The following is a 14340-nucleotide window of genomic DNA, read 5'->3' as shown; positions in this document are numbered from 1 at the left end:
CTTCACCATCTTATAATGAAAAGGTCTTCATCTCTGCACAGTTTAGAAGATCTCGACTCGTTGTCAGTAACTGGATACATTTTAGCACTTCTGATGTCTCTCCCAGATGAGGGTTTGTTACAATGTGTGTCAATGCAGATAAAATATATCACAGAGGACAGATAGGAGGGGATACATTGGTACAAACCCTCAGCTGTGAAGAATATAAGGCCCGGTTCACATCTGCATTTGGGGAGTCCGCATGGGGATCCCCCGAACGGACTACCGAACACACTGACAAGCATTGAGCAGTGAAAGCACATGGACACCATAGACTATAATGTGTGCTTTTCATGTGATCTCTGCACGAGTGATACAGACAAGTAAATAGATCATGAAGTACTTTTCTGTCTGCATGTTCCGTGCGGATACTGCGCGGAAAGCACACGGACCCCATTATAGTCTATAGGGTCCGTGTGCTTTCACTGCTCACTGCTTGTCAATGCGCTCGGTAGTCCGTTCAGGGCGGGTCTCCATGCGGACTCCCCAAACGGAATACCCAACGCAGATGTGAACCCGGACTTAGGCCTGTGTAGCCTATGAATGTCCGTCATGTCCCTAGTATAAATCCTACGAGCCTCCCAATTTACCTCGATAATGGAGGCGTCGATATTGGCCTGCAGTGTCAGGAATTCGCTTATGAAGTACAGCATTTGATAGCAAAGGTCCAAGGTAAAGCAGAGACCTGAGGAGAAACATTGTGACAAAAGACATGACAGACATGACAACATGCAGCGGGGCTGGTGGGAATAATAAAGCATACACTGGCAATACTAAGCGCTCAGTCACACACTGCAGTCAAGTTGCAGTTTTTACCCTACCGCCTTTACAGCAAATACCAAAGCATGACCACAAACAGCGAATGACCCTTGAGGAACTGGACGCCATTATAGAGGTAGTTTTGCTTTTTATTTAATTTCTCCTTTATGAAGAACTATACAATAAAATCACTAAAAAGTTTTTACTTGCGGCTTTTGATAATGTTAAAAATGAAACCATTATAAATTTTAAACAAAATTTCGAGGTATTAAGCATGCTGGATTATAGTAACACCATGAGAATCGGCCCTTAGACTATATAGGGTTAGAAATATAAAAAAAAACAAAAAACTTGATAGTCTTCAGTAGTTGATACCTTTTTAATGGCTAACTAATAATGATGACAGATTACAACGTTTCAGAACTCTCGGCTCCTTTCTCAAGTAAATCAAGTAAAATCATTATGAGTTAGCCATTAAAAAGGTATCAACTACTGAGGACTATCAAGTTTTTTGGTTTTTTATATTTCCTACCCACTGGCTTACACGGTACGAGAACAAACATTTTCCTTATACTATATAGGGTTAACAAATTGAGGTTCCCTACTGTGCTCACTGTGGGGGAGGTGAGCTGTGATCATTGGGAGACCATTACAGAGGTCACTGGGCAAGGATGAGGGGATAGGGGTGAGCTGTGACCATCTATAACCTGTGCGGAGGTCACTGTGCAGGTAGGGGGGTGAGCTGTGACCATCTATAACTTGTGCAGAGGTCACTGTGCAGGTAGGGGGGTGAGCTGTGACCATCTATAACCTGTGCGGAGGTCACTGTGCAGTTAGGAGGGGAGTGGTGACCATCTATAACTTGTGCAGAGGTCACTGTGCAGGTAGGGGGGTGAGCTGTGACCATCTATAACCTGTGCGGAGGTCACTGTGCAGGTAGGGGGGTGAGCTGTGACCATCTATAACTTGTGCAGAGGTCACTGTGCAGGTAGGGGGGTGAGCTGTGACCATCTATAACCTGTGCGGAGGTCACTGTGCAGTTAGGAGGGGAGTGGTGACCATCTATAACTTGTGCAGAGGTCACTGTGCAGGTAGGGGGGTGAGCTGTGACCATCTATAACTTGTGCAGAGGTCACTGTGCAGGTAGGGGGGTGAGCTGTGACCATCTATAACCTGTGCGGAGGTCACTGTGCAGTTAGGAGGGGAGTGGTGACCATCTATAACTTGTGCAGAGGTCACTGTGCAGGTAGGGGGGTGAGCTGTGACCATCTATAACTTGTGCAGAGGTCACTGTGCAGGTAGGGGGGTGAGCTGTGACCATCTATAACCTGTGTGGAGGTCACTGTGCAGGTAGGGGGGTGAGTGGTGACCATCTATAATCTGTGTGGAGGTCACTGTGCAGTTAGGAGGGGAGTGGTGACCATCTATAACAGGGGTAGGCAACCTTCGGCTCTCCAGCTGTTACAAAACTACAACTCCCAGCATGCATACTTGCTTTGCTGTTCTTGGAACTCCCATGGAAGTGAATGGAGCATGCTGGGAGTTGTAGTTTCAAAGTAGCTGGAGATTCAAAGGTTCCCTATCCTTGATCTATAACTTGTGCGGAGGTCATGGTGTAGGTTGGGGGGGGGGGAGTTATGACCATCATCAATTGACTTCTATGGGAAAATATTGTCAGGACCTGTGACCTATGCTGGGGATGGGGCTGGTGGGCTGTATCCATCACCTACTTCCTATGGGACTGCAGTGGGCATGCTCTGTGACCTGAGTAGAGGTCTTTTTGTGAAGGGAGGATGATAGTTGCAGTTATAACCTGTTCTCTTGTATGGGAGAATGTTGTGAGCATACTCCGTGACCTGTGCGGAGGACAATATGCTGGAGGTGAGCTGTGACAATCACCTAATGATCTCTATGAGAGTAGTGGGCATGCTTTATGACCTATACAGAGGTCACTGTGGGAGGAGGAAGTAAGATGCAACTATCACCTATAGACTTACATGGTAGAATGTTATGGGCATACTCCATGACTTTTAGTCATGTCAGGAAGGGGTCATTGTCAGGCGGGGGTTGGAGATGAACTGTGACCATCACCTATAGTCATTGTAAACCAACCCTACTATAATAAGGATACTGCTGAATAGGGTTGAGCCGATCTTGAGGTTTCAGGATCATTTTTAAAATCCGATTTTTGATCATTTTCCAGTCGATCCCAATCGCTATTGTGAAATTTGCTCGATCAATGATCGGAATCTGATCTTCTCCGATCCCAATTGCTCAACCCTACTGATGAACACTCCCATTTTGATACTGTGTTGACTGTAGAGAAGTGATCTCTACAGAGCAGGAAGTGTCCACCTATTATGAAAATCAGTGGTCGTTGCTAAAATTACAGATTTTTAGAATTTTTTAGTAAAATAAGTATTGACTTAGAAAATGTAATAAAAAAAACAACAGTGTCAAGAAGATGCTTAGTAAGCCTGACACGGAAAGAGGATTTTGTGTTACCCGTCTGTCCAATGCTTTACCCTCTGAGCTCACTGGAGGTAACAGGCAATAGGAAGAAGACACTAATCCAAAAGTGTTAGATCCTACGAAGGCCTGATGATGTGGCACCCAAAAAGTCCTTCCAGGCTGGTGGAAAGAGAGAGCTCCAGAAGGGGAGAGGTCTGCCGCTAGTGCTAACACCCTAATGGTCATCCTGAACCATCAAGGAAAGATAATCTGGAATTCAATATGGGATGATGAAGAGTCCGACTGACAGATCCCAAAAAGTCGTAACCACATCCATATGTTGTAGAGCAACTTGCCAAGTGAAGGATTAATGTTGGCAGAACTGCAAGGAACATAGCACTGAATTGATGAAACCCCAAATCTTCAGAGCAGCAGCCTGTACCCACCATCTTCTGGATCCCCCCAAGGTCAATTTCTTACCAAACATGCCGTATAATATATCAGGGATCATCCACATTGGTACTCTAGGCATTCTAGGTTCCTCTCACTTACCTCTGGGTGACAGGTAGTCGTTCGCCAGGGGTACATAATACGCCCGGTACCGGATGTCATACCTATATTCATTCTCAAACATCACAGCTACTGTTTTGGATCTAAGTTCTAGTATGTCCACCTCGCCGGGGAATCCTTTGACACTGACTCCTGGAGGAAGGAAATGTGTAGATTTGACACATCATTCATCATTAGTGACCCCAGATGGGTGTAGTAACACAGTAAGCATACAGGAGGGGGGTGGTCAGTTGGGAGTAATAGTGATAGGTCAGACACATATTGAATGGCCACCTTTAGTCTTATCTTTCTTAAAGGAGAACACCACTCACAATACTTCCTCTTGCTTCCGTTCTCATTACCTGGCACGGTGCCGCTTCTTTTCACATCTTCCATAATTTTTTGGGCAGCGTCCGATTCCAGGCTGTAGGCTATGTCATAACCCGCGTCGCCATAATAACCCAGGCGCCCCACGTTCCTGGCTGGCACCACCTTGTCCATCTTTAGTTTTCCCATAATGATAGTGAAGATAAATAAGAGCAGCACAAAGGCCAAGTGCTGCAGCCATTCCTGCCCCGGGAGAGAAGAGATCATCAGCAGTAGGACAGTTACCTGCTCTGTTCTAGAAAGTTCTGATATCCATCGCCCTATAATTATAGTTATTTTCTATTAACCTATTACAATAGCCCTAGAGGCTGTCACCCAGCTTTCCATAAACCCAGGCAGGTATACAAAACAGCACACTCTATCCTATTATTTTTCCTACACACTTGTCAGTTTTCACTATCATTTTTAGCTTTTAGAATTGTATTCATGAATCAGAGGGCTCAGGATGAACAAAACTTCATGTCCTGCCTATATAGGGAGTGCAGCATAGCAGTGAATTGTGGCAGGACACACTGACTATAAGCAGTTGTATCTGTGACTAATGATGCATCTATGGGTGTTCTGATAAAGATCTCCCAGGTTTGGCAGAAATACATTTATTTTAGGGTGAAATGCCCTGATCAATCTGCTGACTACACAATAAATCTGCCCCTGTACACACAGACAGCTGCTGCATTGTGGGGAGAATACTTGACTACTTGCCAGAGCCGTCTGCCACTTCTCTCTCCATTTCAGCAGGAGATTCTTCCAAAGTAGAGCGATGGTCTGCTGCCACAGGCTGGGGTCTGTCATCTTCTCTCCGGTCATCTGAAACACAATGTTGTATATTAGAAATCCACCTGAAATGCTGGCAACCAGCCTGTATATATCATGTGTGAGAGGTTGTCTCAGCCCCGCCCCCTGTTACTGACATCACTGATATAAGATAATGACATGTGTGAGAGGTTGTCACAGCCACGCCCCCTGTTACTGACATCATTGACGTAATATAATGACGTGATCAGACATGAGATCTACACACCGTATACTACAGTACAGCTATTCACCTTTTACTACTGACAACCATCCTGTATATCATGTGTGAGAGGTTGTCACAGCCCCGCCCCCTGTTACTGACATCACTGATATAATATAATGACATGTGTGAGAGGTTGTCACAGCCCCGCCCCCTGTTACTGACATCACTGATATAATATAATGGCATATGTGAGAGGTTGTCACAGCTCCGCCCCCTGTTACTGACATCACTGATATAATATAATGACATGTGTGAGAGGTTGTCACAGCCCCGCCCCCTGTTACTGACATCACTGATATAATATAATGACATGTGTGAGAGGTTGTCACAGCCCCGCCCCCTATTACTGACATCATTGACGTAATATAATGACGTGATCAGACATGAGATCTACACACCGTATACTACAGTACAGCTATTCATCTATTACTACTGACAACCAGCCTGTATATATCATGTCTGAGAGGTTGTCACAGCCCCGCCCCCTGTTACTGACATCACTGATATAATATAATGATGTGATCAGACATGAGATCCACACACCTTATACTACAGTACAGCTACTCATCTATTACTACTGCTACAATACATGAAATTCTCTGTTGCCTGACCCAATCACAGCGCAAATTTCATTGTGTATTCTGATTTTGAAAAATGAAAGCTGCGCTCTGATTGGTTGCAATGGGTAATCTTTTAGACAGATTCATAAATCCTCTCCTGAATCTTAACCCCTTAAGGACCAGGCCTCATTTTTCAAAAACAGACATGTTTGTGGCCGCTTACGCGAGCATGTGCAGTACGCTCCTGTAGTTCTATGGAGTACAGAGGGTTTTGCGCATGCTCGCGTAAGCATGACCGCCCACGTGTGAAGTCGACTCTACCAAGCCCCGCTGGCAGAGCCGACTTGCGCATGCGTTTAATTTTGACCCAGCCGGAAGAAGAAGGTGAAGATGCCGTTGCTGTTTGAGCACTGGAGCCCGCCCCGGGATTTTAGGCAAATGGCAAATGGCGAAGACAACGAAAAGTAGGAGAAGAATAGCCTTTCTTAAGGCTATTCCGACGTGTTATTCAGAAAAAAAAAAAACGTTTGTATGATAGGATCCCTTTAAGTACCTATAACTTATTGATTACGGTAATTTTTATTAACTCTTTTTTGGTAGATTAAAACACCCCGTCAATTCTGGGATTGTGTTTTACATTTTACTTTTTTTTTGCAGCGTACAGCATAAGTAACATGCATGTGACCTTTATTCTGCGGTTCGGTACGATGACGGCGATACCTCATTTATAATTCTTTTTATACTTTACTAATTTTGCAGAACAAAAACCCATTTGGGAATAAAAATCATTTTTGCATCACCATCTTCTGAGATGACTTATATTTTTATTTTTTTGGTTGACCGAGTTGATTGAGGGCTTATTTTTTGTGAGGTGAGCTGTGCTTTTTTATTGGCACTACTGTGTTCAGTTTTCTTGATATATCATATATACTCGAGTATAAGCCGACCCGAATATAAGCCGAGGCCCCTAATTTTACCACAAAAAACTGGGAATACTTATTGACTCGAGTATAAGCCGAGGGGAATGGGGAAATGCAGCAGCTACTGGAAAATCTTGGGCTTTCATCTCTCTTGCTAGTTAAGGGGGGAGTGTCCTATATCATTACTGTAGCAACCACTGAAGGACACGCCCTTCACTTAATTTATGCAGTTCCTTGCAGTCCTGTGCTGCGTGACTCGAGTATAAGCCGAGGGAGGCTTTTTCAGCATAAAAACAGTGATGAAAAAGTCAGCTTATACTCAAGTATATACGGTAATTCATTTTCTACAGGAAAGGGGCATTTTGAGGGTTTTACTCATTTATTAATTTTTTTAACAAACTTTATTTTTATTTATTTATCCACTTTTTTTTGATGTTCAGGGGACCTGAACCAGTCATCTTTTGATTGCGGCATCTAAGGGGTTAACACACACCCCTCCTCCAAATGTGGGCACTGGACCAGGGTTTTAGATGTACAGTAAGTTACAACTAACACCTGCTCAGTGTGGCGTCTGCCATAATAGTATGGCAGCTTACTGTTAGACCCGGGTGGCCGGGCCATACTATTACGGCAGTTGTCGCCGAGGGGTTAAATGGATGGTAAGCTCTCGTGGGCAACGTCTTCTCTCCCCCTGTATCAGTTAGGTCTCTAGTTATCATGTATATACCATATATGTGATTCCTCTAAAAGTGAGCAATAATAATAATATCCAGGTATTAGAAGACAATGCAGACTTAGAAATAACAAACCTGTAGACTGTAAGGGTTAATCTGCAGCGCCCAAAGATGAAAGTACTGAGCTGTGTGTACATCTGGTCTTGTAGCTCTCAAAATCCCCCTCCCCATATCCTGACCCTTCAGCTATAGAAGCTCCACCCTGAGCCTCCAGTATATACTGTATATCCTCTACCCCCAGAGAGGAGGCTCAGTGGAGGGAACCGAATGTCACTATCACAATCCTACAATAGTTACATCATTGTGATTCTGTAATGTGAACTGTGGCCGCAGCTAGAGTTTTGGGTAAAGGGGTTCTGGATAGATCAGATGGTTGTCACGTGTTCATGTCTGAATGTAAATTGTGAAGCTTCCAATTCAAAGACTGAAAGCTGAGACAGAAACTTGTGAGGATATGTGTGTGATAGGGGAGCATATAATCAGTGGCGGATCCAGGGTTTGCGGGGCCCTGGGCAATTGACTTTGGTGGGGCCCTACTTACTGGCGGTCTCGCACTTCTAACCTGTACTTCCCAACTGTTGAAGACAAGAAAGAGGGGAAAAAACGCGCCGCAGCAAATTAGGCCCCACCTACTTTTATGTTGACTCCACCCATTCTCATTCAATTTTCATGTGATTCCACACAGTATAATCCTCCTACAGTCACCAGTAAATTATATCTCCCCCCCATTTTCATATACACCCTTCATCTACCCCTAGTTTCATGTCCCCCCCCCCTCTATCTCTGTCCCCAGTTTCATGCCATTCTCCTCCTTTATCTGCCCAGTTTCATTTCCCCCCCGTCTCTGCCCCAATGTCATGCCGTTCTCCCCCCTTCATCTGCCCCAGTGTCATGCCGTTCTCCCCCCTTCATCTGCCCCAATGTCATGCCATTCCCTCCCCCCTTCATCTGCCCCAGTGTCATGCCATCCCCCCCTTCATCTGCCCCAGTGTCATGCCGTTCTCCTCCCCTTCATTTGCCCAGTGTCATGTCATTCTCCCCCCTTCATCTGCCCCAGTGTCATGCTGTTCTCTCCCCCTTCATTTGCCCCAGTGTCATGCTGTTCTCCCCCCTTCATCTGCCCCAGTGTCATGCTGTTCTCTCCCCCTCTATCTGTCCCAGGGTCATGCCGTTCTCCCCCTCCATCTGCCCCAGTGTCATGCTGTTCTCCCCCCCTTCATCTGCCCCAGTGTCATGTCGTTCTCCCCCCTCCATCTGCCCCAGTGTCATGCCGTTCTCCCCCCTCCATCTGCCCCAGTGTCATGCCGTTCTCCCCCTCCATCTGCCCCAGTGTCATGCTGTTCTCCCCCCCTTCATCTGCCCCAGTGCCATGCCGTTCTCCCCCCTCCATCTGCCCCAGTGTCATGCTGTTCTCCCCCCTCCATCTGCCCCAGTGTCATGTCGTTCTCCCCCCTCCATCTGCCCCAGTGTCATGCTGTTCTCCCCCCCTTCATCTGCCCCAGTGCCATGCCGTTCTCCCCCCTCCATCTGCCCCAGTGTCATGCTGTTCTCCCCCCTCCATCTGCCCCAGTGTCATGTCGTTCTCCCCCCCTCCATCTGCCCCAGTGTCATGCCGTTCTCCACCCCTTCATCTGCCCCAGTGCCATGCCGTTCTCCCCCCTCCATCTGCCCCAGTGTCATGCTGTTCTCCCCCCCTCCATCTGCCCCAGTGCCATGCCGTTCTCCCCCCCTCCATCTGCCCCAGTGTCATGCTGTTCTCCCCCCTCCATCTGCCCCAGTGCCATGCCGTTCTCCCCCTCCATCTGCCCCAGTGTCATGCCGTTCTCACTCACACACACACACTCACCATTCCCTCCCAGCTCTCTCCCTCATACACATATTGTAGCCGCGATGTGATGACGTCATCACATCGCGGCTACAAATGCCGGAGCTCAGCGTTAAAGTAGGAGCTGAGCTGTGACAGCTCCTGCTTTAAACGCCTATGTATTCGGCTCATCGGCGTCCTACCGCCGATGAGCCGAATACATAGGCGTTTAAAGCAGGAGCTGTCAGCTCCTGCTTTAACGCTGAGCTCAGTTGGAGTCGGGAAATGCCGACCGGGACCATTTTGTTAGGTCCCGGCCGCGCCGCGGGGCCCCGCTAAGCTCGCCCGGCCCTGGATCCGCCCCTGCATATAATGGCTGTCTAATATACAGTACTTATATTGTTCAGTCTTTGCTGGTGTTTTACCACCAGTCCTTAAAGGGGTTGTCCAGGATACACCATTTTTGGCAAGGAACCCGGGAAAGGTGAAAAAAAAAAACCATACTTACCTGTCACCGATGCTCTGGTCTCTCACACACAAGATATCCTAAGGCTGAGGCTCCACATTGCAAAAAAAAATTGCTTTTTTGTTGAGGATTTTGCAACAACAGGGCAGCTGTTTCCCAACATGGGGCCGTAGCCTAAAATAGTCCAACAAATATGATCGAAGAGGATCGCAAAGTGCTCTCTAACCCAAGAGACAAATGTGACCTAACATAACAGACCTCGGACTCGGTCACAGACTCAGTAGTGGCTGCGGAAGGATCCTGAACACATATCAATCCATAATATAACCAGACCCAGATGTGAAGGCTATCCTGCGACTGTAAAGGACAGGACTTACACAACCAGCTCACGAGGATAAAATATCAAAAGAAAGAACAAAAATCTAGTGGAACCAAAAGTGGAACACATGCCCCGACTGGAAGACATAAAGCAGGAATTCAGAGGTGCTTCAAAACATACAAGAGGTAGATAAGATGGTGAAGTCTTCTTGAGTGATCTGCCCAATGTTTAAAAAAGTCAGTAGGGACCTCCAAAAATCCCCATGTGCCACATCTGCTCCTCTCCAAACCCAGGGATGGTCTTTCAGCATGGCTATGAAGTTTGAAGTATCAAACTCCACCCGTAACCACCAGCAAAATGTTATCAAGCACCATGTTCCCTGTATTGTGGGAATCACAGGCGTCCCCACCATCTTATGTTACGTGACAAGTCTACACCAAAGTACTGGATGGAAATACCGAAAACTGTAATATTAGGAAAGCCAAACGATGCACAGACATATCTAATAACCCCACACGTGCACACACAGTTCATATTATACTGACTTTCAGTAGAAAAAAGGCTCTAAAGTTTTTCCTAGCACCCCTCATACAAGTGTTGTTAGGGCGGTCTGTCCTCTAATGTGTATTACCTGTATGTACAGGGGGTCACTTTCAATAGCTCTAGTTTTATACCATCAGAAAATATAAGGAGTCTCGGCTTCCATAAGGTATCAGGATTGCAGCTCTAGCAGTAAAGGAAATGGGGAAATTGCAGTTACACTTTATTGGTATTGAAATCCAGGATCTTGTAAATAGTAATTACGCTTGGTTCACACCTACGTTCTGGTCTCGGTTCTGTGGTTTCCGTCTTCTGCATGCAAGAAGACGGAAACCACAGACCGGGTCCGGCCGTGAGCGGCGGTGAGCGTTTTATGCTCTCCGCCGCAAAACCGTTTTTTTCAATCCGGACACAGAGTACTGCATGTCCAACTCTGTGTCCGGATTAAAAAACCCGGTTTCGCGGCGGAGAGCATAAAACACTCACCGCCGCTCTCGGCTGGACATCTTTCTCACCCATTCAAATGAATGGGTGAGAGACTCCTGCAGGTTTCCGTCTCCTGCCTCTGTTTTATGCAGGAAACGGAAACCTGCAGAACTTCTTATACTTCTACCTTCTGCTCAATCCACCACTGGCTTTGGCTCAAAAAAGCGCAGCAAAATCTGCAACAAAAAATCTGCAACATAGAGCTTCAGCCTAAGTCTTTAAGTATGTGGGAAAAGCAGTCAGTATGAGGGAGCCTGAAGAGGAGGTAACTGGTCACCCATACCAGTAGTAGTGACACTACCTACCTTGGTGCTGTGGTGGAGGAGGACGCTGAAGTTGGAGACTGGAGTTACTTAGTGCTGTAATGACAGAGTCTGTGGTTGAAGCTACTGTAGGAGGACACTGTGGATAGAGCTGCTGTAGAGAAGGATACTCTGCTTGGAACTGCCATAGAAGAAAGTTGTCCTTGAAGCTGCTGCAGAGGAGGATGAGGTGCTTAAAGGATGAAGCTGTTGTATGAGGAAATACTTTGGTTCTTTGGTTGGATCTGCTGAAGAGATAAATGTGGTTAGAGATACTGTAGAAAAGTTATGTTGTGTAGAGCTGCTGTAGAGGTGGATGCTCAGGTTGGAGCTGCTGTAGAGTGGGATGATATCGTTGGTCCTGCTGTAGGGTGGGCTGATATGTTTGGTCCTGCTGTAGAGTGGGATGATATGTTTGGTCCTGCTGTAGAGTGGGATGATATGTTTGGTCCTGCTGTAGAGTGGGATGATATGTTTGGTCCTGCTGTAGAGTGGGATGATATGTTTGGTCCTGCTGTAGAGTGGGATGATATGTTTGGTCCTGCAGTAGAGTGGGATGATATGTTTGGTCCTGTTGTAGAGTGGGATGATATGTTTGGTCCTGCTGTAGAGTGGGATGATATGTTTGGTCCTGCTGTAGAGTGGGATGATATGTTTGGTCCTGCTGTAGAGTGGGATGATATGTTTGGTCCTGCAGTAGAGTGGGATGATATGTTTGGTCCTGTTGTAGAGTGGGATGATCTGTTTGGTCCTGCTGTAGAGGTGGATGCTCAGGTTGGAGCTGCTGTAGAGTGGGATGATATGTTTGGTCCGGCTGTAGAGGTGGATGCTCAGGTTGGAGCTGCTGTAGAGTGGGATGATATGTTTGGTCCTGCTGTAGAGGTGGATGCTCAGGTTGGAGCTGCTGTAGAGTGGGATGATATGTTTGGTCCTGCTGTAGAGGTGGATGCTCAGGTTGGAGCTGCTGTAGAGTGGGATGATATGTTTGGTCCTGCTGTAGAGGTGGATGCTCAGGTTGGAGCTGCTGTTAGGAAGTTGCTTTCCTCTCTAACAATCTAGGCTGGACTGTATTACTGAAGGCAGATGTGAGGGTCCCTGTATGTTTTGTAAACCATGCCAAGTGCACTGGATCCTTATGTATGCCCCTCCCCACATCCTTTTCTTAGTTAAAGGGCCAGTATTTGCTTTTCTGTACAACTTTCTATTGGACTTTCTCTCTTCCTGTCTCTGTCTATGTCTGCTTGCTGTCATTAAGAGAAACATTCTTGTTTATATCCAGAAGCCAAAAACTCATCCTGACCTAATCCTTCTTATGCTAGGTTCACACTAGTATTGGCTTATCTATTGTTCTGGTCCTTCAGAGAACAATCACACCTCATAGGTAGTCCGCTACAACAGTGTTCACATACGGAGACCCATGACCCTATTAACTTAAGGGGGATCAGTTGGGTGATACTATCAGGTGTCTAGTGATTTTAGACCCACATTACAATGTAGATTCCAATGCAGATGTGAACAAAGTCTTACACAGCTGAGGGTTTGTTACAATTGCATCCAGTATAGATAACTCTCTGTGTGGTAAGCACATATCTCTAGGTTCACATTTGCATCAGTCTCCATAGGACTCCGGACTGCACGGAGAACTTTTCTCTCCACCGGTTTCAGTATTAAAACGCCGGAAACCTGATGGACCCGAAAAACGGAAAACCCCGTCCAACCTAGGCTTAAGTGCATGAATCACTGTGCTGTCCTGATTATTTGTTACAATGTATCAGTCTGAAGTCCACAGAGGATTGATTGGACATATTCTCAGTATCAGGTCCGGTTTAGCCTCATGCAGTAAACACAAATGCCTCCATTCAATGACAGCAAGCAGAGAGTCTGAACATGTAGAAGAGTCTCTGCGTCTGAATATTTAGGTATTTTTCTGTTACCAATCTATTTGAAAGGCTCCTATGACCAAGAGGGGGCGAACTCCTGACATCTGTATCAGTAAGCAGGGGGAGGAGCTACAAAGTGACAACCTTTCTGATTACTTTGTCTATTGAGGTTGTCACTTCCCCTCCCCCACAGTGAGACAGACAGATATCTCCTGGATCAGGAGGATGATCTCCAGCAGCGGTGAAAGGATGGCATGTCATGGCTGCCAGAGATCTCCTGGGTGTAGTGGCCCTTTAAGAAAGTACTAGAAGGGTTTTTTTTGCCCCTTTTTCTGCATTTTTCCCACATCTGCTATTGCACAAGACAGATCCCAAGAGACGAGATTTAATATGCTGGAAATCATCTATGTTATGTTCTAGTCCCAGCAGTACAGAGAGCAGAAGTGTTTTATATAATATCCATGATGCTGCCATATTGTCCTGTGCCCCAGCTGTGATAGTGGGCCTCAGGGTAAACCTGGGGGGGAGGGGGGGGGGAGATAAAATAAAATCTTGGAATTTCCCAAAATATACAAGATAATGACTTAAAGGTCTGGCATGAATCCATCTGCATATACAGTGAAAGCCTCTGCAGCTCCATACTACACAGTAGGGGACATCGCACAGGAGATCTCGGCTTCATGTCACCTTGTGGGACAGGTAAAAAGTGAAAAAACACTCACATACATAGTAAAAGCATGAAAAGTGAGGGACCTGTTTGCGGCCCAGAAGACACATAGAAAACGTGTCAGGGAAGTTCCTTTCCAAAGGGAAGATATTTATTGTTACACACCTTACACAATAGGAGATACTCGAATTGTTAGACCCTTCCAATATACTGGTCAGTACCACAAAATAAATCACCCCTTAAAGCCCAAGGATTAATAGTTAATTAATGTTTATTTTTAGTTAATTATTTTTATATGTCATCTATGGAAAGGGGATTAATTACAATTTTTAGATCCTTTGTGTTTTTTAACAATTTTTTTTTTTTTTTGCTTGTATTTTTTTGCTGAAATTCCTCACCATTTTCCTCTGTGTGAATGGACCCTAAAGCAGAAAGCACATAATTCAGGCATATAGTACA

At 45.9% G+C, this 14340-nt stretch overlaps 2 protein-coding genes across 2 annotated transcripts in view; one reads left to right on the top strand and one right to left on the bottom strand.

The window, feature by feature from the left end:
- LOC142209954 (ABC-type organic anion transporter ABCA8-like) overlaps positions 1–11744 on the bottom strand; it is a 48176-nt gene extending 36432 nt beyond the window's left edge. The window contains exons 1-5 of the mRNA XM_075278988.1: positions 11338–11744; positions 4888–4992; positions 4161–4368; positions 3802–3951; positions 630–724 (exon numbers count right to left, since the gene is read on the bottom strand). Coding sequence (XP_075135089.1) covers positions 630–724; positions 3802–3951; positions 4161–4368; positions 4888–4992 — 558 coding nt within the window. The 5' untranslated portion in view covers positions 11338–11744. The remainder of the gene's footprint in view (positions 1–629; positions 725–3801; positions 3952–4160; positions 4369–4887; positions 4993–11337) is intronic.
- LOC142209953 (uncharacterized) lies at positions 11625–12393 on the top strand. Its single transcript, XM_075278987.1, has 2 exons — positions 11625–11646; positions 11737–12393. The coding sequence occupies exon 2, from the start codon at positions 11746–11748 to the stop codon at positions 12391–12393; it is 648 nt and encodes a 215-aa protein (XP_075135088.1). The 5' UTR covers positions 11625–11646; positions 11737–11745.
- The last annotated feature ends 1947 nt before the right edge of the window (positions 12394–14340 follow it).

The sequence above is a fragment of the Leptodactylus fuscus genome, chromosome 6 (assembly GCF_031893055.1).
Source record: "Leptodactylus fuscus isolate aLepFus1 chromosome 6, aLepFus1.hap2, whole genome shotgun sequence".
In the NCBI taxonomy this organism is placed as follows: domain Eukaryota; kingdom Metazoa; phylum Chordata; class Amphibia; order Anura; family Leptodactylidae; genus Leptodactylus; species Leptodactylus fuscus.
The sequence above is the reverse complement of the archived record's forward strand: the minus strand, read 5'-3'. Positions and strand labels throughout refer to the sequence as shown.

What these genes read in the sequence shown, in the direction of transcription:
- LOC142209953 (XM_075278987.1), top strand. Translation starts at nt 11,746, where the DNA reads ATGTTTGGTCCTGCTGTAGAGTGGGATGATATGTTTGGTCCTGCTGTA.